The 26,102-nt window shown below is 38.2% G+C and overlaps 1 protein-coding gene across 1 annotated transcript; it reads left to right on the top strand.

Annotated features, from left to right (window-relative positions):
- Positions 1–9,635: 9,635 nt before the first annotated feature.
- LOC139122326 (uncharacterized) lies at positions 9,636–11,839 on the top strand. Its single transcript, XM_070687721.1, has 2 exons — positions 9,636–10,395; positions 10,608–11,839. The coding sequence occupies exons 1-2, from the start codon at positions 9,636–9,638 to the stop codon at positions 11,837–11,839; spliced, it is 1,992 nt and encodes a 663-aa protein (XP_070543822.1).
- Positions 11,840–26,102: the final 14,263 nt, after the last annotated feature.

Below are 26,102 nucleotides of genomic sequence, written 5' to 3'. Positions count from 1 at the left end.
CAGGTTCTTGAACCTGGTTGGTCAAAACTGGCTGTTCTGACCATCTTGATCATCCGTTTGAAGTAGTTGGGTAGGTGACTTGAGAAACAACATTTTAATTAAAAGTCTCATTAGCATTTTAGCGAAACAAAGGAAAACATGACACATTACACGTTTTCAGTGGCTACAATTTTTGCCAGGACCACAGTCGCTCGAGAGCTATTCAGCTCTGGGACTATTCGCCCCATAGACGAGTATACAGAAGCGAGAAATACCCCAAGTCAGGAAACAGAATGGCTATAAAAACCGCGCCATGTAACATTCCGTGTCCGATTTCACTGTGAAAATTAGCAAGTTCATCTATCATGCAACCGTCGATCGTTCCCTATCATTCTAAAAGTTCATACCTGATACTTTATCTGATTCAAAAACGCTTGTTTCGTGTGATTTTCGGCCGAATTCGACGGACACCTTGCCAAAACCTGGGGGTGAGCAACATTCCGGTCACCTCTTGGGTACCTCCACTTTACTGACGTTGGCGCCGCCTACCCATGAGGGATGACTGGAATGTTGCTCACGCTTATGTTTTGGCGAGGTGTCTCTCGAACTCGGCCGAAAATCACAGGAAATGAGCATTTTGTAAGCAGATGAAGTATCAGGTATGAATTTTCGTGTGATTTTCGGCCCAGTTCAGAAGACACGTCGCCAAAACATAAGGCATGAACAACCTTCCAGTCACCCTCATGGGTACGCGGCACTAACATAAGTAAAGTGGAGGTGCCAACGTCCACTGTAAGGTGACCGGAATGTTGCTCACGCTTATGTTTTAGCGACGTGTCCGTCGAATTCGGCCGAAAATCACACGAAACGAGCGTTTGTGAAGCAAATCAAGTACCAGGTATGAATTTTGAGAATGATAGGGAACGGTCGACGGTTACATGATAGATGAACTTGCTACTTTTCCCGGTAAAATCGAACGTCGAAGATGACATGGTGGCACAATCCCTATACGAAATAGCCATTTCATTTCCTGACTTGGGGTATTTCTCGCTTCTGCACACTCGTCTATGGGGCGAATAGTCCCAGCGCTGAATAGCTCTCCAAACGACTGTGCCAGGACCAAAGACCGATGTACAATAAAAGAAAGGCCTCGACCACTTCTGCGGTTTCTACAAGCACGCTAGTCTGCTCTGCCGATAGCCCAAAATCGGCCATACCCACCACGTCTAAATCTGTGTGTTGGAAAGTTGCCATGTGTACTTCACCCCTTCTCCCCCCCCCCCCCCGATTTTATTTAATTAGCCAGCATTGAAGTGCCAGATGTTTTTTAATATCTATTAACTCAAAGGTATTACAAAAGCTATACAATAATTGCAATGATGTTCCCCCTACCCATAATTGACTGAAGTAACTTTTCGCTACATAATATTGTCGGCTTAGCCTCGTGGCATGGAGGGGCTACGTTGTTGCTTGAATATGGATGTTCTTTCTAAAGCACTGGATTGGGTTTCTTTGCTAACTGTTGTTCAAGAATCATTATCATTATCTGGTATCTCAACATTCATGCACTACGTTCTCTTTTTAACATCTCCTAGAAAATAATTGAAAACAAAAAGAGAAGAAATGGCTACATGGATGTCAATAGAATACTGGAATATCAGCTGTGGAAATTTTGGATCAGGAAGAGACCGTGAAATGCACGCACAGGTGGCTAATAATGGCAACGTCAGGTTCGGTGGTATTGGCGAAGATAAGAAATATGGCTTTTTCCGTATAACTGATGGTAGCATCACAATACTGATGTAAAGTTCACAGCTCGATTCTCTCACCACACCCTTACCTTCGAAGGGACAAAAAATTCGGGGACAACCCTAAAAGCAAGCGGAAGTTACACGTCAACGGGTTTCCGAATAGAACAGAAACATGGCAACTTCAGGTACAAACATCTGTTGATCTTCAAGTAGAGCCTGAAGAGTCTGAAAGTTTGATGCACGCTACAATCGCATGTATACCTGTTGCAGCTGAAGTACAGGATGTGGTCGATGCATGCCATCACTTTGCAAATGGGTCGACGTGGAAAGGAATCGGAAGCCTTGGGAGCCTTTGTTTTAATACTGCGGTAGACGTTGCCTCTGTATTTACTTTTGGATGGGCACAGGTAAGATAAAATGATAATATTAGACACTAAATACGTATCGACCATAAGACTATTATGAAAAATATCAGAGGGATCTTAGTAAGTTCTCATCTCGTTAGATTGCCATTGCAATCTCACGATGCTTGTGAGTTCATTATTATAGAAATAACGGACGACGCGCTGACCATTAACGTTTATTATAGGCTTGGCGAGGCTTGCCGAGCCCGTTAATTTGGCTTTCCTCTCGCCCGCGCCCATAAATAAACGTTAATGGTCAGCGCGGAGTCTGTTATTTCTATTATATTATCGACGAACCCAAAAACCGTCAAATTTACGAAAATGTCCCGTGCGAACGACAACGGGGCCCCAGAACTTGTCAGTGAGTAATAAGCGCGCTGCAAACATTTTGCAAATCCGGAGAATTTTCTGAAAAAAAGTGTCTAAACTTGGCCCACAAGTGCTCCATTTTATTTTGTGGTTGATTATTATCTTTGTTCAAATCACAATTTTCGTTTTAGCTGTAAAATTACTGTGTTTATGATACATTTATATTCACGGGCATGTAAACGAACCATTACTGTCACTGCATAAAAACCCTATAACACTTACTGTATTAACATGGATTATTGCCTGTATTTTAGCTGAAGAGTGCATATACAGATGGATACAGTCAAGAACCCATTTTTTGTATTCAGCAAGCCTGTATTCATGTGGATTCATGTGAATTCACGTGTATTACACTATAATACAGGCAACTCATCAATGTGAATTTATCTGAATTATTGGGTTTTCATGCAGTGTGTGTATTTGTGGGCAGTCACGTGATTCAGCTTGACCAATTAAAATGGTAATATAATATTTGTTAATGCCTTTGTTTTCTTGGTTTTTTTTTTACTTTTATCAAAATTAAAGCAAAATCTTTGAAACGTTTCTAATATAAATTGGCAGTTGAAAGCTAAACTAAAAGACAAAGGATCTTGGGGTGAAGTTACTACATACTGTGAGTAAGCATACAGAAAGTCAAATCTACGGCACGCAATAGGTTGAAATATTGCTTAATAACAGCATTATCACATGCACTGGTCCTAATCGCCACCTGTGTGACGTAGAAAGGACGGATAAGAAATCCGAATTACCCCTGTTGTACGTCATCGACCGGAACTTTTTCGAGCATTGTACCGTTCATATATGCAGGCGTCGCGACTAGGACAGATTTGTTGTGGATCGATGCCGTGCTAGCTCTCACGACATGTTTACTTAAAGGTGACCCGATAAATCCAGACATGGAAATATAGAAGGCATATTTTTCAACAAAATTTCGAGTCGCTAAAACTATAGCTTTTCCCGAGAATCGAATGGAGATTCCGTCGATCGTTTTATTTAATGGCTCAGTAACGTCGCGGCTCCACTCGAGTCGCGTAGGCTTATGTGGACGCCGTATCTGGCGATCCCGGTTGGCGATAAAACCGAAACCTACACCTCAACGTAAGTTCAACTGAATAAATGAGTACAGTATAATCTTCGGGAAAGCGACATAGCATTCAACTAACAACGATAAATTTCCTTCATTGCGCAAAAAATTCCGTGAATTCTCGCTCGGAATCAAACTTGCAGCGAAGCATAAGGCTGTGTGCAGCGCTGTGGAATCCGATATACTTCGAAAGTTGACTGAGACAACACTCATTACAGTTTCCGTCAAGGAACAAAAGTAGGATGTATCCACGGGCGAGATATGTGTCACTGCAAACATCAAAGTCATCAAAGTCCGTATTGACTACCGAGATCGTTGACACCGACAGAGACCGGTGATGGCAGCGTTCTGGGCACAAACATGCAATGAGGTACATACACACCCTGTGTGTCATCGAAAGGAATCTTTCGCACCGTTGTGGCTATTGACATGATGATTGTGTCGGTAAGCAAGAGAAAGCCCTTATCGACACGATCATGATTACGTTGTACACTTATGTCACCGTTTTGCTTTATCAAATGGTCTCAAATGTACGGCTTTCGTGTTGACATGAAGTTTCCTCGTGTGACAAAAAGTGTATTCTCCATATTTAGCCTAAGGCCCACTTGTTCAATTGACAATTGAATTGCTGACATCGCTTGCAATCAACCAATGAAATCTTGTTCGCGATCTCTATATTTCACGTTTTTGAGACTCAAACTGCCAAAAAGAATTGAATTAGAGAGCATAACACACAAAATGACAGCTAAAACGAGACAACAATACTTCTTTTATATATATCGCTTATTGTCTCTCTCCTCCACTGCCATCGAGTGGTAATGTGTACGCAGAGAGGTCACGGTGAATGAGATAATCTTCGCCCATAACGAGCACGTTCGAATCCCGCTCGCGCTCTGGTGATTTTTCTTTTCTTTTCTTTTTCTTTTTTATTCTGTCAGTTACTTTGTAATTTTTCTCTTCTCTCTCTTACTCTTCTTTCCTATTTTTTCTCTTTTCTCGCTAAATTCATTGCATTTGACAATCTCCGCCGAGTTGCGTCTGGTTCTCAATGACAGAAGGACTTCATTGTATAAAAGTGTATTTTCCTCATTATTTATGGTCATATTCTCGGCAAATACAAGTTGTTGGACGAAGTTGAACGTAGTGATCTTGCCAAATGAACGTTTGCAGGTTGAAAAAGTTTGTACAGAGACTTGACAATTTTGAACATCATGACACCTTTGTAATAAGTTAGTTTCCATGATTGTTGCAACTTCAATCATATATCAACAGCCAAAGGAATACATAAACAGGGCAGCATATTTATTTAATTTTAATGACGCTAACCCATGACATTTCATAAACTCAATCTTCATACCTAAATTAGTAAGGTTAACCCATGATGCCCTTTGATGGAGAATCACAACTGTAAAATTAATTACAAAGCATCGTGCCTTAGGCTATAAGGACGACAATTGCGCCTATACACATTGTCCTTAAAGTAAATTTGCTTGCCCGATGAGGGGATTTGCTGTCTTTGATGTTCGCAAAACAACAAAGCCTCATGATCGTGTCGATTATAAGATTTTCCCGCTTATTTGCAAGATCATCGTGCAAAGAGCGGAAAATGCTTCTTATAGACACGATCATCGTGTCAATAAGTAAGAACCAGATATGAACTGAAACTGCTCACGGGTTTCATTATATTTTGCAGTTATGTGTAAATTTTAACCTTTGCCATATGTTTGCAACTTCATTGAAAGTATTATGATCAACATAATGAACAATAATCACCGCCGATTAATTCCAAAAGGTCATGAAGTATACAAATATGTAATTAGCTGAAATAAAAATATTAAAGTTCTTTGACTGCTGTCATTGCCATTTTATATAGCAAGTGTAATTACCGTTGGCCAAGTCCTTCAAGCCATATATGCCGAGCTGTGAAAGCTCATTAGATATGCAAATTATAAATTAGCTGGCATGAATATGTGAAATGACTTTCGATATTGTACATAGCATGTTTTGCCAACTTTGATCAAGTAAATCCCAGTATATATCCCTAATAAGCAAAGTTCATTAAATATGTGAATTAGGAATTGAATTAAGTAAAACTGCTTAATGATTGTCAATAATGTTGTATCATGGTATCTGCAATATATGTAGGAAGTTTTGTCAACTTTGGTCTAGTCAATTCAGATATATATCTCTTATTAGGAAAGTTCATTAAATATGCAAATTAGGAATTGGCTGAAGAGAAAATGCTTAATGACTTTCAATAATATTGTATTATAGTGTCTTTAATGTACATAGCAAGTTTCATCAATTTTGCTCAAGTCAATTCAGATAAATATCCCTAATTATGAAAATTCATTTAATATGCAAATTAGGAATTGGCTGAAGTAAAAATGTCTTTTGACTTTCAATAATGTTATATCACAGTATCTTTGATGTATATAGCAAGTTCAACAACTGCAATCAAGTTAATTCAGATATATATCCCTAATTTGGAAAGTTCATTAAATATGCAATTCGGAATTGCTGAAGTAAAAATGTTTAAAGACTTTTAAAAATGTTGTATCATAGTAGCTCCAAATACATGTCGCAAGTTTCATCAACGTCGGTCCAGTCAATTCAAATATATATCCCTAATTAGCAAAGTAATTAAATGTGCAAATTAGGAATTGGCTAAAGTTAAAACGCTTAATGACTTTCAATAATTTTCTCACTTCTCCCTATTTTTAGTAAAGTTTTTGAAAAAGCTGTCTTTCCCCACATTTATAATCACGTGCAGAATGCACTGGCCGACAATCAGCACGGATTTGTTAGGGGGCGCTCCACTGTCACCAACCTTGTTTCTTACACCGACCATTTATCCAGAGTTATTAATGATCGTGGCCAAGTTGATTCTATTTACCTTGATTTCAGTAAAGCCTTTGACTCAGTCAATCTTAGACTTCTACTGCATAAACTCTCCCACTTTGGCATTCATAGTAACATTTTGAATTGGTTCTACTCATATCTTAGTAATAGAGTGCAGCGTGTGGTACTTAATGGGCACTTCTCCTCATGGAGTAAAGTAACTTCTGGTGTACCTCAAGGGTCTCAGTTAGGTCCGCTTCTATTTGTTCTCTATGTTAATGATATTAGTTCTTCAGTTTCAAGTTTAATGTCATTGTATGCAGACGACTCAAAATTGTATAGGCAAATTTCTAACAACTCGGACTGCAGTTCTCTCCAACAAGACCTTAACCACATTGAGAGATGGTGCACGACATGGAAACTAAAACTGAATTTTAAAAAATGTATGGTAATTTCCTTTACGACAAGAAACTCACATTATGTATGATTATAGTATTAATGGTGACAATTTATGCAGAGTAACATCAGTTAAAGACCTGGGTGTTCTTCTCACCCAAAATCTAAACTACTCTGCGCACATTAATACAATTACTGTAAAAGCTTTCAAGCTGCTAGGTTTTATAAAACGTAACTCACGTAATTTTAGCAATGTCAACACTCTCATAACCCTGTATATAACACTTGTCCGGAGCCAGCTTGAGTATGCCAGTCAAGTTTGGTCTCCACACCAGCTGTATCTCATTCACCGTCTCGAAAGAGTTCAGTGTAAATTTCTCAAATACTTGTGCGGTAAAACTGGCATAACCTACTCATCTGGCTACTACAACCAACTCTGTACCTTCTTCAAAATCCCATCTCTACAAGAGCGTAGGAGTTTTATGGATGCCACCTTCTTTTACAAATGTATGTTCTCTTTTTATAACAGCTCCGAAATTCTAGAGCGCATCTGTCTGCATGTGCCTTCTCGCACTCTGCGCTCAAAACAACATTTTAAACCTAATGTATCAAGAGTCATTGCTCATTCCTCAGCATTTTTACAGAGAACTATGAAAAATTTGAATGGTATTTTAAACAATGAGACTTTTGATATTTTTAATTGTAACTATGGGCAATTTCGCAGATTTTTATTTAATAATGTTTATTCTTTTTAGATCTGTATTTTTTACCAATGATTGTTTTTTTTTAACTGTGTTGTTACTGTCTTGTTTCATTGTTGTGCTCTTTGTTAGTTTCTTTTTCTTTTGCTGGAACTGTAATTGGGCGAAAGCCCGTTGTTCCCAGCCAATAATAAATAAATAAATAAATAAATAAATAATGTTAAACAATAGTATCTTTAATATACATACCAAGTTTGGTCAATTTTGATAGAGTCAAATCAGACATATATCCCTAATTAGGAAAGTTCATTAAATATGCAAATTAGCAACTATCTTTCATGTAACCCCTTAATGGTTCCCACTGCTGATATATCTTGGTGTGATCAACATTTGTAGCAAATCTCATCAAATTGTGTGTAGTCGTTTTTAATGTATATCCGTTTTTTCTAAAATCATTAATTATGCAAATGAGTAAAAAGTATGCAAGCCAGACCCACCAAAAACTAATCAGTTCTTGCCATTTGCTAACTGAATATATGTACCAGATTTGATTCTGATCTGACTAGCTGTTTTTGAGATATCGGACCAACAGACAGACAGACAGACAGACAGACACACAGACAGACAGACAGACAGACAGACAGACATCGCTGCGACATATGCTCACGTGTATAAACATGTGAGCAAAAACTGCATATCGTGCAAATAAGCGGAAAATCATCGCGTTGATTATCCGTTTGTTTTTCTTATCTACACGATGATCGTGTCGGTATGTGTTGTTCTTTATCAACACGATGATCGTGTCTATAAGAAGCATTTTCCGCTTATTTGCACGATGATCGTGCAAATAAGCGGGAAAATATTATAATCGACACGATCATCGTGTCTATAGACAAAAATGCTTTATTGACACGATGATCGTGTCTATAATCAGTTTTTATCTTATCTACACGATCATCGTGTCGATTATGGGATTTTTGACTTACTGGCACGATGATCGTGCAAATAACAGAAAAATGCTTCTTATCGACACGATCATCGTGTCAATAAGTAAGACACACACCCCCCACACCCCCGCGTTATCAACATGGTCATCGTGTCGGTACAGCATTTTTTTGTCTGTAGATACGATGATCGCGTCGATAGGCACTACTACCCTATCGCGCTCGCCATAGTCGTAAACTTGTGTGATATTTTGAGAAGCCACAGCATCTCTGAGAAAGAGAATTACTGTTTCGATCGTGTGGTTACATTACTTTATAAATCTATTTGTAAATATTCTAATAACTCTGAATACTATGGCTATCCGTCGCCAGCATGGTGAAAGAAGCTATGTCGCCGATGGCCAACTTGCCTTGTCATTGGTACAGCACGAGACAATGATTGACACGTTCATCTGGTTGGTAGGGATACCATTCGATGTATCAAATTTCAGCTCGATGGAATTTATGAATGAAAGTAGCTCCCGGGTGACGGGCCACTTTACTCTTTAAATGAAAGTAATCCGCGTAAGTAAAACACAAATCACGACGAAATTCATGCAACTCGTCATGATAATTTTGTTTTTTCTTCAGGGGTTCCTAAGGGATCTGTTTGGGTCCGTTTTTATTTTTGTTATATGTTAATGACATGCCAATCTGTGTATCCCGTCAGTCTACTTTAGCTCTCCTTGTTGATGATTCAAAATGCTTTCATGCTATCAAATCTCAGCGAGATAGTGTTGAACTACAAGGTGACATTCGTGCTCTATACCATTGGAGTGTCAAATTGGGCATGTCTTTCAATATGTAACAAACAAAAGTTTATCAGTGCCTGTTTGAGGGCGCTCTTTGAACAGCCTCGCTCTGAGAGAGAGTGGAAAATTCCCGAAGCTGTGTTCTTTTGTTGTGTTGAGTTTAGGCCGCGGCTTCTTCTGTTTTGTCGATGGAATATACTTTACTGTGAGCTGTATCCTGGCAATAAAGACTTTAAACTGAACTTGGATGTGTTATATTGGTGGCAGCGGTGAGCAGCGACGAACATAATAGCCAGGTATGTCACAGAACTGTTGACCAGGAACAGTCATTGGTGTCGTCGTCAAAAGTGTTTGACTGTGATTGCGTAATACAATATGGCTTCAGCCTACGTACAACTACCGGAGAAGTTTCGAGGTTCGTCAGGTGAGAACTTTAAAGAATGGGTGAGGAAATTTGAAGTGGCTGCGAGGGCAACGAAGGACTTGGCGTCAAAAGAAGCTAAACTTGGCCTTTTGCCTGCTTTATTAGACGGACATGCATTCCAAGTGTATGAACAATTAACAGAGGATGATAAAAATGACTACGATAGATTGAAAACTGCCCTCGATGGAAAATTTAGCTGTAAAGAACATATCAGTTTACATCGACTGCAGTTCAGAGAACAGACACGTCATAAAGGGGAGTCCCCTGATGAGTACCAAACAGAACTAGTGCGACTAGCTGATATAGCATATCCAACATTAGATGCTGCTATTAAGTCAGAGATGGTTATGGATCAGTTTATCTGCGGACTTGGAGATACTTCACTTCAGGAAAAGGTGTTGAATGCAGATAAAAAGACACTTGATGAAGTAGTACTGCTAGTGCGAAAAAGTGAAGCAGCACACAATGCTGTTACAAAAATGTCATCTAGTAATGTACCAAACCAACCAGAACTTACCCAGAGTGTCAATGCAGTGGATAATGTACACGTCAATGAATTGATAGATAAACGATTTAAAGAACTGGAGACTACCCTCTTACAGAAAATAGAACAGTTAACAGTTGGAAGGGAGACTGCCAATCGGGATAGCGGAGATAGCCAAGCACGAGGGTATGACAGATTTGCCAGTAGGGGGAACCGGAATTATACAAGTAATCCTACTCAACGGACACAGATAAGAAATGTCTTTAGAGGAAACTGCTATGTATGTGGCGAATATGGCCACCGAAAGCTTCAGTGCCCAAGACAAGGGGAGTATGTACAAAACTCTAATGTTCATAATAATTATGCCCAAGGTGAACGCCAGCAATACAGTCAGCCACAGTCTTCACAGTCTTCATTTCACAGTCAACATTCACAACAGGGAAATTGGTAGCTGCTGATGTAAGGGGCCACACATTAGCAGCGCAAGAGGAGGCCCATCCGAGATTAGAAACTATGAAAACTACCAATGCTATCAACTCAGATTTTACAAATATGATTATGATAGTTGTTGGGGATACCGATGTGAGAGCCTTGGTTGATACAGGTTCAGGTATATCACTCATTAGTGAAGAGTTTCGGATGAAGAGTCCATATTTGAGAAAGAGACATTTGAACACTGCTGTAAATATGGTTGCAACTTCAGTTCTTGGGCAGAAATTGGACATAATGGGGACGCTACAAACCAGAGTGCGCATAGGCAACAATGAATTGTATCACACCATGTTTGTTATTCGTGATATGATCAACCCAGTTATACTTGGTTGGGACTTCTTTAGGCAGCATGCTGGTAATGTAGACAGTGCACATGGCATGTTGTGGATCTATGGCGAGTCAACTCCATTTTTGCATAAAAGCCAGTTAATACCGGATGTATGTGCGGCTATAGCAAATGAAACTGTCACCATACCAGCACGTACTAAAATGTCAGTGTCAATACGACTGCAAACAGCAACAAGTGGGGAGCCACTACCACATGGTTATATGGGAATTGTAGATCCAGATGATGCTTTTAAAGATAGCAGGGGTCTAGGTGTAGCTCGAACTGCTTCCTGTGCTACTAATGGTACTGCATTTGTACAAGTGATAAACATTACAGAGCAGCCAATAGATCTTTTTCAAGATACACCATTGGGAACTTTTGTTGCTGCAACGTCTGGAGAGGAAAATTGTACAGTATCTCGTATACATACTTATGAACTGTGTGACACAGGGCCAGTTACTGTTGTGTCACACATAGACACTACAAACAATGTAAGAAAGGAGACACAGTCTATGCCAGAAATTTCGCTTGATGCGACTGCAATTTCAGAACCTCAAAGGATTAAAGCTAAGACGTTGTTGAATAGATATAGTCACAATTTTAGTAAATATCCTGGTGACCGTGGACGTACACATCTGGTTCAACACCGTGTGCCGACGGGAGATGCTGTTCCCATAAAGCAGCGACCAAGACGTGTACCGGTACATTTGCAGGCTGAAATACAACATCAGGTGAAAGACATGCTACAGAATGATGTCATTGAAGAGAGCAGTTCTTCGTGGGCGTCCCCAGTGGTATTGGCAAGAAAGAAAAATGGCACTATTCCGTTCTGTGTTGACTATCGAAACTAAACTCAGTGACTGTCAGAGATGCGCACCCACTTCCTAGGGTTGATGATACTCTGGATGCTCTATCGGGATCAACTTTGTTCTCAACAATCGATTTAGCATCTGGATACTGGCAAGTTGAGGTTCACCCTGATGACAGAGACAAAACAGCCTTCACGACTGGAGTTGGACTATACAATTTCAAAGTGATGCCTTTCGGCTTGACAAATGCACCGCCAACTTTCCAAAGATTGATGGAACTAGTATTGGCAGGGGTAGACTGGCGTACATGTTTAGTGTACCTGGATGATGTGATCATTTTTAGCAGACATTTTCAAGAGCATATGCAAAGTTTGGAAGACGTGTTTAAACGTATGGAGGCAGCAGGTCTGAAGTTACAACCAGCGAAATGTACATTCTTCCGAGACACTGTTATCTTCCTGGGACATAAGGTATCGAAGGATGGTGTGTCACCAGATCCTGGAATTACCGAGCGAATACAGTCATATCCTACTCCATCATGTACAGCAGATGTTCGCCGATTTATGGGGTTAGCATCGTATTACAGAAAGTTTGTCAAGGACTTTGCATTAATTGCAACACCATTAAATCATTTGTGTGAGAAAGAAGTAAAATTTCAATGGTCAGATGAGTGTGGAAATGCTTTTCATATCTTAAAGACTGCTTTAGCCAATCCACCAGTACTTGGCTACCCTGACTTTAGCAAGCCATTTTACCTGCACACAGATGCATCTTACTCGGCAGTCGGAGTGATTCTGTCTCAGAAATCTATCAAGGGTGAGAGAGTGGTAGCATATGGAAGTCACAGTCTGAATAAAACTGAAAAGAAATGGGCCACGTATGATAAGGAACTGTTTGCCATTTTATGGGGTATTCGCCATTTCCGCCCATACTTGTGTGGTGCTAAATTTGAAGTTGTGACAGATCACAAACCCTTGGTCGGACTTAGAGATATTAAAGCTGGTAATGACCCTACAGGACGAAGAGAGAGATGGGCAATAGAATTGAGCATGTATGATTTTGTCGTAAGACACAGAGCTGGAAAATCACACTCCAATGCTGATGCTATGTCGAGATTGAAACCACAGTGTGAGGCAGAAGATGTTTTCCCGGGACAAGAGGAAGATGATGAACAGGAAATCGGCTGGTGTATTCCGAGACCTGTATCAGTAAAACCAGTTCAGAAACAAACTTCCAGCGTTTACCAAATTCAGAGTTCACATCCCTCTACCGGTATGTCACACGGTACAACCTTAGTGAATGACAGTGATTTAACTCAACTGAGAAAGGAGCAACAGGAAGATGAAGTGTTGCAGACAGTGTTCTCATGGTTACAGATTGGCAAGAAACCAAACAGACATACTCTAAAAGGGAGAGACTGGCAGTTGAGAGTTCTGTGGCGCAACTTTGACAAACTGAGAATTCGGCATGGTATAATGTACAGACAATGGATTTCATTGTCTTCCAGTCCAGTGAATCTAATACTGCTACCAGTAAAATGATCAGGGGTGTGTTAAGAGAACTTCACGAGGGTGTTGTGTCTGGCCATATGGGAGTAAGAAGAACATTGGCTCAGTGTAGACAGAGATTTTATTGGCCAGGGATGAACCAAGACATTCAAGAGTGGATTCAGTGTTGCCAAATCTGTCAACGTAGAAAATCGCCAACACAAAGGGAAGGGCACCCATGCAGAGTATATCAGTGACACGACCCTTTGAGATGGTAGCAGCTGACCTCAATGAGCTTCCACAATCTAAGAAAGGAAATAGATATGCATTGGTGATCATGGACTATTTCACTAAATATGTAAATATCTATGCACTCCCAAACCAGACAGCTGTTACCGTGGCCAGGAAGATCTTTGAGGATATATTACGGAGCATGGAGTATTTGAAAGATTTCATTCTGATCAAGGACGCAATTTTGAAGCGCAAGTAATGAAGGAAGTGTGTCAACTGCTTCAAATTACCGAATCACATACTACGGCTTACCACCTGCAATCAAACGGGATAGTAGAAAGATTTAACAGGATGGCAGAAGAGATGTTGGCCAAATGTGTAGCACAGTATGGGGATGAGTGGGATGACCATTTGTCCAAAATTGCATTGGCATATAATACTAGTGTGCATGACAGCACTGGGCAAACTCCATATTTCCTTACTCATGGGAGAGAAGCTCGTCTACCCATAGACATAGTATATGGTAGTACACCTGATCCACCTACAATGCCAAATACTTATGCTAAACGTGTGGTTGATAAGTTTAGAACTGCCTTCAAACACACCGCTGAAACACTTGGTCAATCTTAATGAAGGCAGAAGACTGGATATGACAGGTGGGCAAATCATCACCCATATAGTGAGGGTGACAAAGTTTGGCTGCACGATCCTAGGGCAAGATGTGGCAGAGTTCAGAAACTAGGACTACCGTGGGTTGGTCCTTTACAGTCAAGAGACGCATTCCAGGCCCAGATGGAAACCCAGGTGTCATATATCGTGTGCAAGAAGATGGTCCAAGGCGGAGAAGGTCCATCATAATCGCTTAAAGCCTTGTAAAATGGGATGTAATAGTGATGTACAGATGATGTGCCATCAAGAGAGGCAGACGAGTAAACCAGAAAATAACTATCGCAATGTGCCGGCTGGAAAGTTGCAGAAGAAATGTCCTACTTGCCAAATAGGGGAGTTGTAATTATTCCAGGTGGACAGCAAGAATGTCAAGAGGAAAACCAGGAAGTCGAGACACCAGGAGTGAGTGACAATGACCAACAGGAAAATCATGTAGAGATTTAAAATTTACCAGAAAATGTGTTCCAAGAAGGAGACAGTCTAGAGGAGGAAAATGACCAGCCCTTATTGCGCCCTCCAGTTACTCGATCTGGTAGAATCACAAGAGTACCTGCCAGATACACAGAGTAGAAGAGGAATGTGTTATATGTTGCAGATATGTGGAAAAGAAGAGGAATGTGGTTTATGTTGCAGATATGTGGAAAAGAAGAGGAATGTGGTTTATGTTGCAGATATGTGGAAAAGAAGAGGAATGTGTTGTTTGCAGATGCAATTAACAGGAGAGGAATAGGTGCCAGTGTCTTGTGATAGCAGTAGAATTGTGAAATAATTACTGCAGTGCAAATATTATGATGTTTTTGATAACTTAAACACTTGGTACAATGTTTGTAAACTTTGGGACATGACTTTTGAATATTGATCTTATTTTTGAAAAGATATTTTGAAAAAAGAAAAAAAAATCTATTTAGGAAAAGTATTTATTTCTGCATTTCAATTCAGTTTGATGACTTTGCTTTGTGGTGTGTCCAGGAGGACACTCCTTCATTGGGGAAAGTGATGTAACAAACAAAAGTTTATCAGTGCCTGTTTGAGGGCGCTCTTTGAACAGCCTCGCTCTGAGAGAGAGTGGAAAATTCCCAAAGCTGTGTTCTTTTGTTGTGTTGAGTTTAGGCCGCGGCTTCTTCTGTTTTGTCGATGGAATATACTTTACTGTGAGCTGTATCCTGGCAATAAAGACTTTAAACTGAACTTGGATGTGTTATAACTGCAACAAAAACACGATTGGAACTAATTTGGGATAATTGGATGGTGAAGTAATGTCGAGTTAATCTACAAATGTAATCTCATCTGCTTTTCTTTTTATATTACACACTTGTTTTTATGAGTAATATGCGATATTGCAACATTCAGCTATACGGCACCTAACACTTTTGAGAAATTTGCAAAATATGAAAATCCAATTATCCCAAATTAGTTCAAATCGTGTTCAAAGTGTAACGTTCTCAGGTTTACAAGATCCAGAAACCTCCTTGAACTTTGAGTATGTTATGAATGGCAAATGTTTAGAGTCTATTAAGAAATACTGTGATCTAGGTGTTAATCTTACATCCAACCTTGACTGGATCGCATTTACGTGAAGTATTACATATTACTCGGTATGGTAAAGTGTACTTGTGGTTATATAAGTGTGGCACAGAAACTCTCAGAGTTATTGTTCACTAATTCGTAGCCACGTGGAGTATGGGAGTGTTGTTTGGACGGCACATTCTAAACGAAATCTAGTTAGACAGAATCCTGAAAGCAGCGACTAGACTCATGCTCCATTATCCTATAGGTGTTGATTATAAACAGAGATTAGTTTCTGTCAACCTTTTACCATTGTCATTTCGCAGAGAGGTGCATGACCTTATGTTCTTTCATAAATGTATTACTGGATTATATACTATGAACACGCACAAGTTTTCTAACATTCACACCCATTTCAGTGCCGATTCAACTTCATTACGATTAAACATTTTAATACTCTTTCTTACCATCACCTCTTATTTTAATCACATCGCTAATTTTGGAATAATTTACCTAGGGCATTGAGGACCATAAATTCAACGCATACATTTCACCGGAAAATAAAAAAATGGTATAGGAACAAATTTCATATTTCATTTGATCCTCAGAACACTTGTACATGGAAAATCCCCTGCTTCTGTAGTAAATATAGACCTATGAAAAGTTAGTTGTATTTGAAAAATGTTTTCATTTTTTTAAATTTAAATTGTTGTACATTTTATGTCAGCTCTTAACTTTTGCTCGTTGTGTAGTGTTTTATGGGGGACTGACATTGTATAGGTGATTTGCACCTGTTTTGGTCACCCAATCCCATGTAGACCCCGTTCTAGTCTACGTTGGATAAATCTTGATAAATAAATAAATAAATAAAAAATAAAAATGTAATATCAAAATTGTAAGCAATAATATACTCTAAATACGAAAGAGACAGTCTGCAATCAAATTGTCTCTGCCCTTGATATGTCAAGATTAAACTCCTAAAATAGTAAACTCCTTCTTAACAATCTCTGATTTTTTGCCTTTTATTTCTTCAGAAAAACAAAAGGGTTGTGATCAATATAAACCACTATTGGCTGACTTGAAGAAGTAACATAAAACTTACCAGATATGAACTGAAAATGCTCACGTGTTTCATTATTATTGCAGTTATGTGTAAATTTGAACCTTTGGCACATGTTTGCAACTTCATTGAAAGTATTATGATCAACATAATGAACAATATTCACCGCTGATTAGTTCTAAAAGATCATGAAGTATACAAATACGTAATTAGCTAGAATAAAAATACCTTCTTTGACTGCTGTCATTGTACCACCACTTTATATAGCAAGTGTAATTACCTTTAGCCAAGTTTTAAGCCATATATGCCAAACTGTGAAAGCTCATTAGATATGCAAATTATAAATTAGCTGACATGAAAATGTGAAATGACTTTCAATATTGTTTTAACTTGGCATAATCATCAATGTACACAGCATGTTTTGCCAACTTTGATCAAGTAAATCCCAGTATATATCCCTAATTAGAAAAGATCATTGAAAATGCAAATTAGGAATTGGCTGAAGGAAAAATGCTTAATGACTTTCAATAATGTTGTATCACAGTATCTTTAATGTATATAGCAAGTTTCATCAACTTTGGTCCAGTCAATTCAGATATATATCCCTAATTAGCAAAGTTCATTAAATATGCAAATTAGGAATTGGCTGAAGGAAAAATGCTTAATGACTTTCAATATTGTATTATAGTGTCTTTAATGTACATAGCAAGTTTCATTAATTTTGATCAAGTCAATTCAGATATATCCCTAATTATGAAAATTCATTTAATATGCAAATTAGGAATTGGCCGAAGTAAAAGTGTCTTTTCACTTTCAATAATGTTATATCACAGTATCTTTGATACAGCAAGTTTCAACTACTACAATCAAGTTAATTCAGATATATATCCCTAATTAGGAAAGTTCATTAAATATGCAAATTCTAAATTGGCTAAAGTAAAACTGTTAAATTACTTTCAATAATGTTGTATCATAGTGTCTTTAATGTATATAGCAAGTTTCATAAATTTTGGTCCAGTCAATTCAGATATATATCCCTAATTGGCAAAGTTCATTAAATATGCAAATTATGAATTAGCTGAAGTAAAAATGCTTAATGATTTTCAATAATGTTGTATTATAATATCTCCAATACATGTAGCAAGTTTTGCCAACTTTGGTCAAGTCAATTCAGATATATCCCTAATTAGCAAAGTTCATTAAATATGCAAATTAGGAATTGGCTGAAGAGAAAATGCTAAATGACTTTCAATAATATTGTATCATAGTATCTTCAATACATATACCAAGTTTGGTCAATTTTGATCAAGTCAAATCAGATATATATCCCTAATTAGGAAAATTCATTGAATATGCAAATTAGCAACTATCTTCCATGTCACCCCTTAATGGTTCCCACTGCTGATATATCTTGGTGTGAATAATATTTGTAGAAAGTCTAATTAAATTGTGTGCAGTTGTTCTCAATGTATAGCCGTTTTTTCTACAATCATTAATTATGCAAATGAGCAAAAAGTAAGCAAGCTACACCCACCAAAAACTTATCAGTTCTTGCCATTTGCAAACTGAATCTATGTACCAAATTTGATTCTGATCTGATAAGCCGTTTTTGAGATATCGTACCCACAGACAGACAGACAGACAGACAGACAGACACACAGACACACAGACAGACAGACAGACAGACAGACAGACATCGCTGCGACATATGCTCACGTGTGTGAACACGTGAGCAAAAAATGGTGTAAAGCTAATATCAAAGACAAACACTCTTTTTCAAAATGTAGAGTAGTTTTTCTGCAAGTTGTAAAATTTGCGTGAAAAATAGCAGATAGGATGATCTATGCCATGACTATCCTCTTGCAATAACACTACACCAGCAGCCACATCACAAACATCTACAGGTAATTTGAATGGCAAACAGAAATCTGGTGCAGACAAGACTGGAACACTTTGAAGTATGGCTTTATGGTGGTTGGAAAGGCTAAAGCGTCAGTTATAAACTTCAATAAAACTATTAAAATATGAAAGTAGTCAACATTCGCTGTGAAATAAAAAAAATAGACATTTAGGCTCAAAGGCATTGCAGAGTTATAGCCTGTTGAAACTTCTGAAAAACTGACCAAATAAGAAGAATTGGGGAGTCCTTAGTGTATTAACTATGGTAGTGGTCCCCTAGTTTTAATAAATATTTGAAAAGGGAAAGTCATTATTTGCTGTTTTTCAGGAAAGTTTAACAAGGCAGTGCTTGCATTCAGAGTGAGTGACTGCTATTATAATGCATTTTTAGATTCTGTGAGTATCAAAGAGGTGTCAAAGTGAGATTAACGAAAAAGACTGCTGTGTGACTTCAAAAGAGGGGTGCAAATATGGCTTGTTTTCAACATTTTTGACAGAATAACAGTTTTCCTACATGCCAATTGAATCCAACCTATGAAATGAGATATGGACATGGAATCTTTACAGCCTATTATCAAGGTTACAGACAAGATGACTATGGCACAATTTTCCTGTATTTGAAGTACTTTTTGAAAATCATATTTTGAAATTTGAAAGAAATTTTTATAATTTTTTGATATGTAAACCCATGTAATATCATAAAAACAAATTTTATTTATAAATCCTGCTGTACACATCTTACCAATAATAGTGTCAACATATTGATAACTTAATTTGGTAACATTAAGTACTATCCAATTAAAACTAAATTCAAATATGTAAAAAAAATATGAAGAATTAAACTTTTAAAATTTTTTTGTGTCATATTTCAAAATCATGGCTGCAAATATACAATTTTCATATTCTTTGGAGAAAGTAATAAGTAAGGGGGTTATCCTGAAAATTTGAACTAATATCTTGATTCTAACACTTGAAACTTGACATTAACTCTGGGAAAAGAATTGGTGCAAAAATAGCCTTTCCAGCCACCTTAAGTGTACCAAATGCCTGGTAGCATTGTTCTGACTAAACACACTTTTTCTTTAAGTTAGTTAATCAGGGCTCAGTAATGGTGGAGAAATTTGGACAAAATTTCCTGTATGAATCCAACCATACCAGGAAAGCGCATCAGTTTTCTCTTGCAATTTGGTATAGGAAATCTTTAAATGCCACTGATTTTGTCATCAACAGGTTTTACCTCATTCTACCCTACATTATGTTCAAGGTAAGTCACCCTTGCCCAATCAAACTAAGATTTTGCGAGGTTGACAGTCAACATTGTTTTGCTCAGTCTTTCAAAACACTTCCTCATGAAATCGATGAGTTCCTCCAGGTGTTGCTGTACAGGACAATATTGTCGACGTAAGCTTCAATTCTTCTAATCCGGATATGATGCTGTTGTTTTTCTGTTAGAATGTGGCCAGCTAGTTCTTCATTCCAAATGGCATTACCTTATACTGGAAAAATCTGTTAGTGTTAAAAGCTGGCTATTTTACCACTACAATCCGTCAGAGGGACTTGCTAGAATCCCTTGAGTAGATCAAATATTTTACATTCTTGGCTTTTCCCACTCGATCGATGCAGCCATCAATCCTCTGGAGAGGGAAAGTGTCTGTCTTTTTGAGAGTGTTCACTTTTCTGTAGTCAGTACACATATGATAGCTTTTATCAAGTTTTGGCACAAGTATGCATGGTGAACTCTAGTTACTGTTACTTGGTTCAATAAAGGCATTGTCCACCAGGTATTTTACTTCTTCCTGGAGATATTTTTCTTTCGTTGTGTGATTCAATCTGTACGAATGTTGTTTCACAGGCTTAGTGTTGCTGACATCAAAATCATGATCAATGATGTTTGATTTTGTTGGAATATCTCAGTACAAGGGTTCATATTAGTGGATCAGTTCTTTCAACTGTCATTGCTGTTATGGCTGGAGATGTGTCAAATTAGACTCAAGATTCTCCAATGGCTTAAACCTAGAGACTCTTGAATTGACTCTCTAACAGCAAGAAGAAGGAAATGAATTCCCTCATCCCACTTCTTCTCTATGTCAAAATAGTAGGTCCTGATAATATTTTGCAACGTCTGATGAAATCACTCAAGAGCACCCTGACTTTCTGAGTGATAAATAGAGGACCTGTACTGCTTAATGCCTAGCTGATCCATGACTTATGAAAAATTCTAGACATAAAGTTGCAGCCTTGATCGGACTGGACACATTTAGGAAGGCCAAATAAAGTGAAAAATTTGACTAAAGCTTTCACTCTAGCTTTTGTTTGTATACCTCAGTGGTATGGCTTCTTGGAACTTCATAGATGTACACATTGTTGTCAACAGGAACTCATTTCCTGATCTAGTTTTCAGTAGAGGCCTAACACAGTCTTAAGTATCCTACTGAACGTTCTTGAAATGCAGGAATTTACCTGTAAAGGGACCTTTGGAATAGTCTCATTTTGGTTCATTACCATTTGACATGTGTGACAAGTTTTACAGAAATGTGCTACACCATTCCTGAGACTAAGCCTATAAAAATGAATGAAAATTTTATGATAGGTTTTCCTAAATGACCAGCCCAGTGAGTTTAATGAGCAAGGCGCGATATTTCAGCACGATAGGACTTTAGAACCACTATTTGATGTTTTATTGCCCAATCGTCATCAACCAAGACATCTGGAGGTCTCCATTTACGCATGAGAATACCAGACTTTGTGTAATAACAAACATGACTATCTGAAGTTTCAGCTTCGTCAACAACCCTGTCAAACAAACACAAAATATCTTGGTCCTTGCTTTGTTCTGCAATAAGATGTGATCTAGAAAATGTCTGACCTTGGTCAGCAGGAGTTTTACTGCAGGTTTCAATTCCAGTAGGGATAATGAAATAATCTTCATCAAACAAATGACTGGAAAATGTGTCATTAAATCAACGTCCGTGAATTCATTTTTGAGAATATTTTCATTCTCAGACGTTTTCTTTGACATGGCTCGAATAACAGCACATGCAGAATACAAATCAGAAATGCCATAAGTAACTATGACAACATGTACATGTAGAAGTGTCGTTTTGCCGTAAAGAATGCCTGTGCTACATGTACGCGATGTCTGGTTATCACGGGACAATAAAACGCTACGCTACACTTACTGATGGAGTGTGAAACTCGGGTACTATTTCACTGCCCCTCATTGTCCAGTCTGGGTAGCTCGAGAAACTGCCAACAAACATGATGGACGATAGCTCGTACAATGTAACAATCATCAAAACTTGATTTCGGCCTATATTACACATTTTACAGGTTTGGTTTTTTTGTATTGGTCACTATATGATCCAACAAAATCTACCCGAAATTGATACGAAATTGAATTTGAATACCTAGGGTCAACCAAGGGTCAACATTCTCAGCGTAACCTCATATGCGCACTCAGAGGCTTCCCCTTTTAACAACTATGAAAGCATCCTTGAGGACAGCACTTCTTGGTTCATACATTACAGTAGCTTTTTAACATTAAGGCAGCCAGAAATGCTCATGACCTTCGAATTCTTCAATTTCGAAGTATAATTTTGAGGATATAGCCTGCCATTTTGTTCCTCTTGTGACATTCGATTTTAAAGAATGAGGCACATGAACATATTTTCCTTATCGTATGTTTAACTTGTATCTCTTGCTAGGGTGCTCGAGCTGTTAGAGTAGCAGGAAAAGCGCCAAAAGTAGGTCGTGCTGCTCTGACTGTTGCAAAACAAGGAAGAAAGGCTTTAAAGGTGAAAAGACTTATTCGTTACGCCCGTAAAGCCAAGAAGTATCTTGGGAAAGTCGACAAGTACATGGGATTACTAGAAGACTTACAACTTCAAGAGGAGAAATATGATAATATTCCTCCAGTCTCATGCGTCAAAGGTAAGCACCAATGACGAAACAGTCTCATGTTTTAGAGGTACAATGAGTTCTAACATTCCTTCCAGTGAAGGAAATGAAGCAACGTCTAAAAGTATTCAACCTGAGTGCCTGCATATTTTACTATTTTATCATTAAATCCAGCTGTTTGTTATACTATCTTTATCACTGTCCATGGGCCAAGCTAGACAAGTCGGCCAAGACCAAGTTTGAAGAGCTCATAACTAAATAATCAAGAAAAGTTAACTGTGTGCCTGTAAAAGACAACATATTTCTCAACACATAACTGCATTGCAGTTGATTGTCTTAGAAATTATCACATATGAAGTAGAAAGAGGACAAGAAACTAATCAAATTGATGTTATATATTCAACCTGAGTGCCTGTATATATAACCAGTTAATCATTACATCCAGCTGTTTGTTATATCTTTATCACTCTCTATGGGTCAAGTTATGGGGGTCAACGTCATCACTGCCAGTCTGTGTATGTCAGTCTGTCTGTATGTCCATCTATCCGTCAGTCTGTCTGTAGACCAAGTTAGTGGTGCTCATAACTGAATGATGTCCACATTAAATGTGGCAAGCTTCGAAATGTGGAATGCTTAGATGGCTATCTATAAACAAAATGCAATCTTGTAAACATGGTAAAAGAATAAGGAAAAGAATATAATTTGTCATAACCTGCAATATTTCTAATAATAAGAAAGTTATTACTTTGTTATTTGTTACATATATTGTGAGGGACAATGTATGCGATATTTTGTTAAACAATGTATGTATGTATTCTTGAAGGTTTTTCGATTTTTGGTCAAAAATGTTATGTTCAGGAATCACATGTCAGATAGCAGGTATCAAATTTTGATTTTTAAGTTCTTAAGGATCATCTGATTACCATATATCAAATATTGATGAAATTTGAATAAGTAAATATGAGTGAATTGGAAGACAGAAGTTTGTTATTGTTTATATTTAACTATTGCAGCTGACATACTGTTTTACAAAATACACAGCATGGAAATATCTATATCTTGTGTTTAAAAGAGTTTTGGGTACAGATCAAGTAATATATGGACCAAGTTTTGCCTGTTTTATTAAAAAAAAGCTAAATATGATATTCTTGAAGTCCCTGGTCAAATTGCAAAAAAAGGAGAATTGCTGCACATTTCACCTGTGTATTTGTGGTAGATACATGCTCAACTGTAAATGAGTATTTGTTCAAATGAAGTCAACATTACTGAAATATGCTTAAGAGCAACAAAAGTGTAAACATTGTTAAAATCTCAATTAACATTGGTCAGATTGTCTTGGCAAGGCAGCCAACATACCATATTGTAATTACGTTGCTATTAAATCATGCATACGCTACCGACAGCCCCCCCATACACCCCCCACCCTAAAATCAATTTCTTGTTCAGTGCCAACATCAACAATGACGCAACCAATAAAATGACATGAAACTGTGTATCCAAAATTATTGTTACGTTATTTGATTAACATGTATGTCAAAAGAATGCTTGTGTAGGCCCGGTGCCGTACTGGCCTGCGCCTGGTACACCAACATTGTTGCGATATTCTGCGATACACAAAAAACGTGTAGCGAGATGTTGCAATATATAGAAAAACTTGTAGTGCTTTTTTGTGTCCGGTAATCGAAATACAGCCAACCCAACCCAACACCCCCCCCCCACCCCCACCCCCCCCCCCAACACAGCGACGGGCATCCTAAAACGCGTAATGTGGATTTTTCTTCTGGTAAATTGGATGAAAAACGTGTATAATAATAAGGATATTCACAAAATACCAGGATTTATGTACACCATGTAATCGAACATAAATCCCTGTATTTTGTGAATAACCTTATATTATCACATGCACAAGCCAAGTTTGTCGTCTCCGAACAAAAATACGGGATTTATTCTCTGGTCGTTCTACGTCACGACAACCCGCGTCTATGTCTCAATTTTGGTTGAGTCGGACCTTTTTTTGTCTATCTTTGGGGTGCTCGTAAATATGTAAACAAACAACATGGCGGCCGATGTTTCTCTCACGATCAAAAGTCATGTAATGAAATCGATATTTTCACAGAATACGACATTACTAATTCGAACAATGTAACACGAGAGTGTACCGCCTGTATATTCCGAAGAATTACGTGAATAATTTGCGGAAACAACGAACTCGAAGCTGGTCGCTGTACGTGGGTTCCGTACGCATTGCAAACAGGGTCAGGCGCGACGTTTACAGTGTTCGCGCCGTCGAGATTCAGTCGATATTTGTTCCTGAAAAATAGCGTATCTTCGTCTGTGATAAATTTCTAGGACTATACTATCTTTGAAATAGAGTATAACTTTGCGGAAGGTAGCCTACGTGTACACCGAGAGATGTCATTTGCTCCACACACGAACGAACGTGAGAGCTCACGCACACGACGGACGACTTGAAATGATTGACAACTTGTGCACGGCGTACTGATATTTATTCCTAAAGAAGTTCAAAAGTTTAAACGCGGAATCGTCATGGAAAACATATTTTATTTTGCAAAAAATAACGAATTCTTGGCTTGTGCATATGATAAGTATATTATTCCCTAATATTTTTCTTCGTTCAGCGAAGGAAAATACGAGTGATGTAATGACGGTGTCACAACGAGTCGAGACGAGAGTGGTGACACGGTCATTACGTCACGAGTATTTTCCTTCGCTGAACGAAGAAAAATATTAGGGAATAATATCTAATATAACACTAGGAAGAAGTTATCCGAGTTATCTATGCGTACGTTATTTGCAGTCCTGTGACATGACACCTCGCACTCTGGTAAAGCCATAGAATAATTTACCTGTATGTCCACAACATATCACTGTATGGCCCTCAAAGAAAGCTATGCAAACTACAAATAACCTGATGTGAAATTGCAAAATTACCATCACTTTTACCATAACCTCCAGTTTCGTCAACTTTGGCTCAGTCCTTCCATTAAATTTCATTTATATGTAAAGGTAGTTAAATACATAAATAAGCAATTAGGTGACATCAAAATGATAAATGTATTTCAATATTGTATGTAATTATCATCAAACAGGGCTCGAAATTAGCGGTAATCCCGCGTCCACAGACTACCAACTTTTCCCTGGGGCTACCAAAGTCCATGAAATGGTAGCCCACACGGACTACCAAACCCTGGGACATGAAATTACTTATTTGTCGACATGATGTTGATCGCTCTGAGATGACCTACGCTCGGTCCGACAGTCAACCCAGCTTGACACAGAAACGCCAGACTATGACTTTTGTCATGCAAATTATAATGCGACAGTGCAGTCGAATTTGTTGCGACAACCTTTCAATAAAATATCATTATCTGAACTTACATGTACTTGGATGACAGGCTCGGGAAATGATGGCCAGTGAAAATTCATTTTCATAGTTATTTAATCACAATGTATCAATCACAATTATTATACACAAAATTATTCAAACTGGAAAGAAATAACCGTCGGGCCATCCACAAATTACGCTTTCCGTAGT

Source organism: Ptychodera flava, chromosome 22, assembly GCF_041260155.1.
Source record: "Ptychodera flava strain L36383 chromosome 22, AS_Pfla_20210202, whole genome shotgun sequence".
NCBI classification, from domain to species: domain Eukaryota; kingdom Metazoa; phylum Hemichordata; class Enteropneusta; family Ptychoderidae; genus Ptychodera; species Ptychodera flava.
This window is presented reverse-complemented; position numbering and strand designations above follow the sequence as displayed.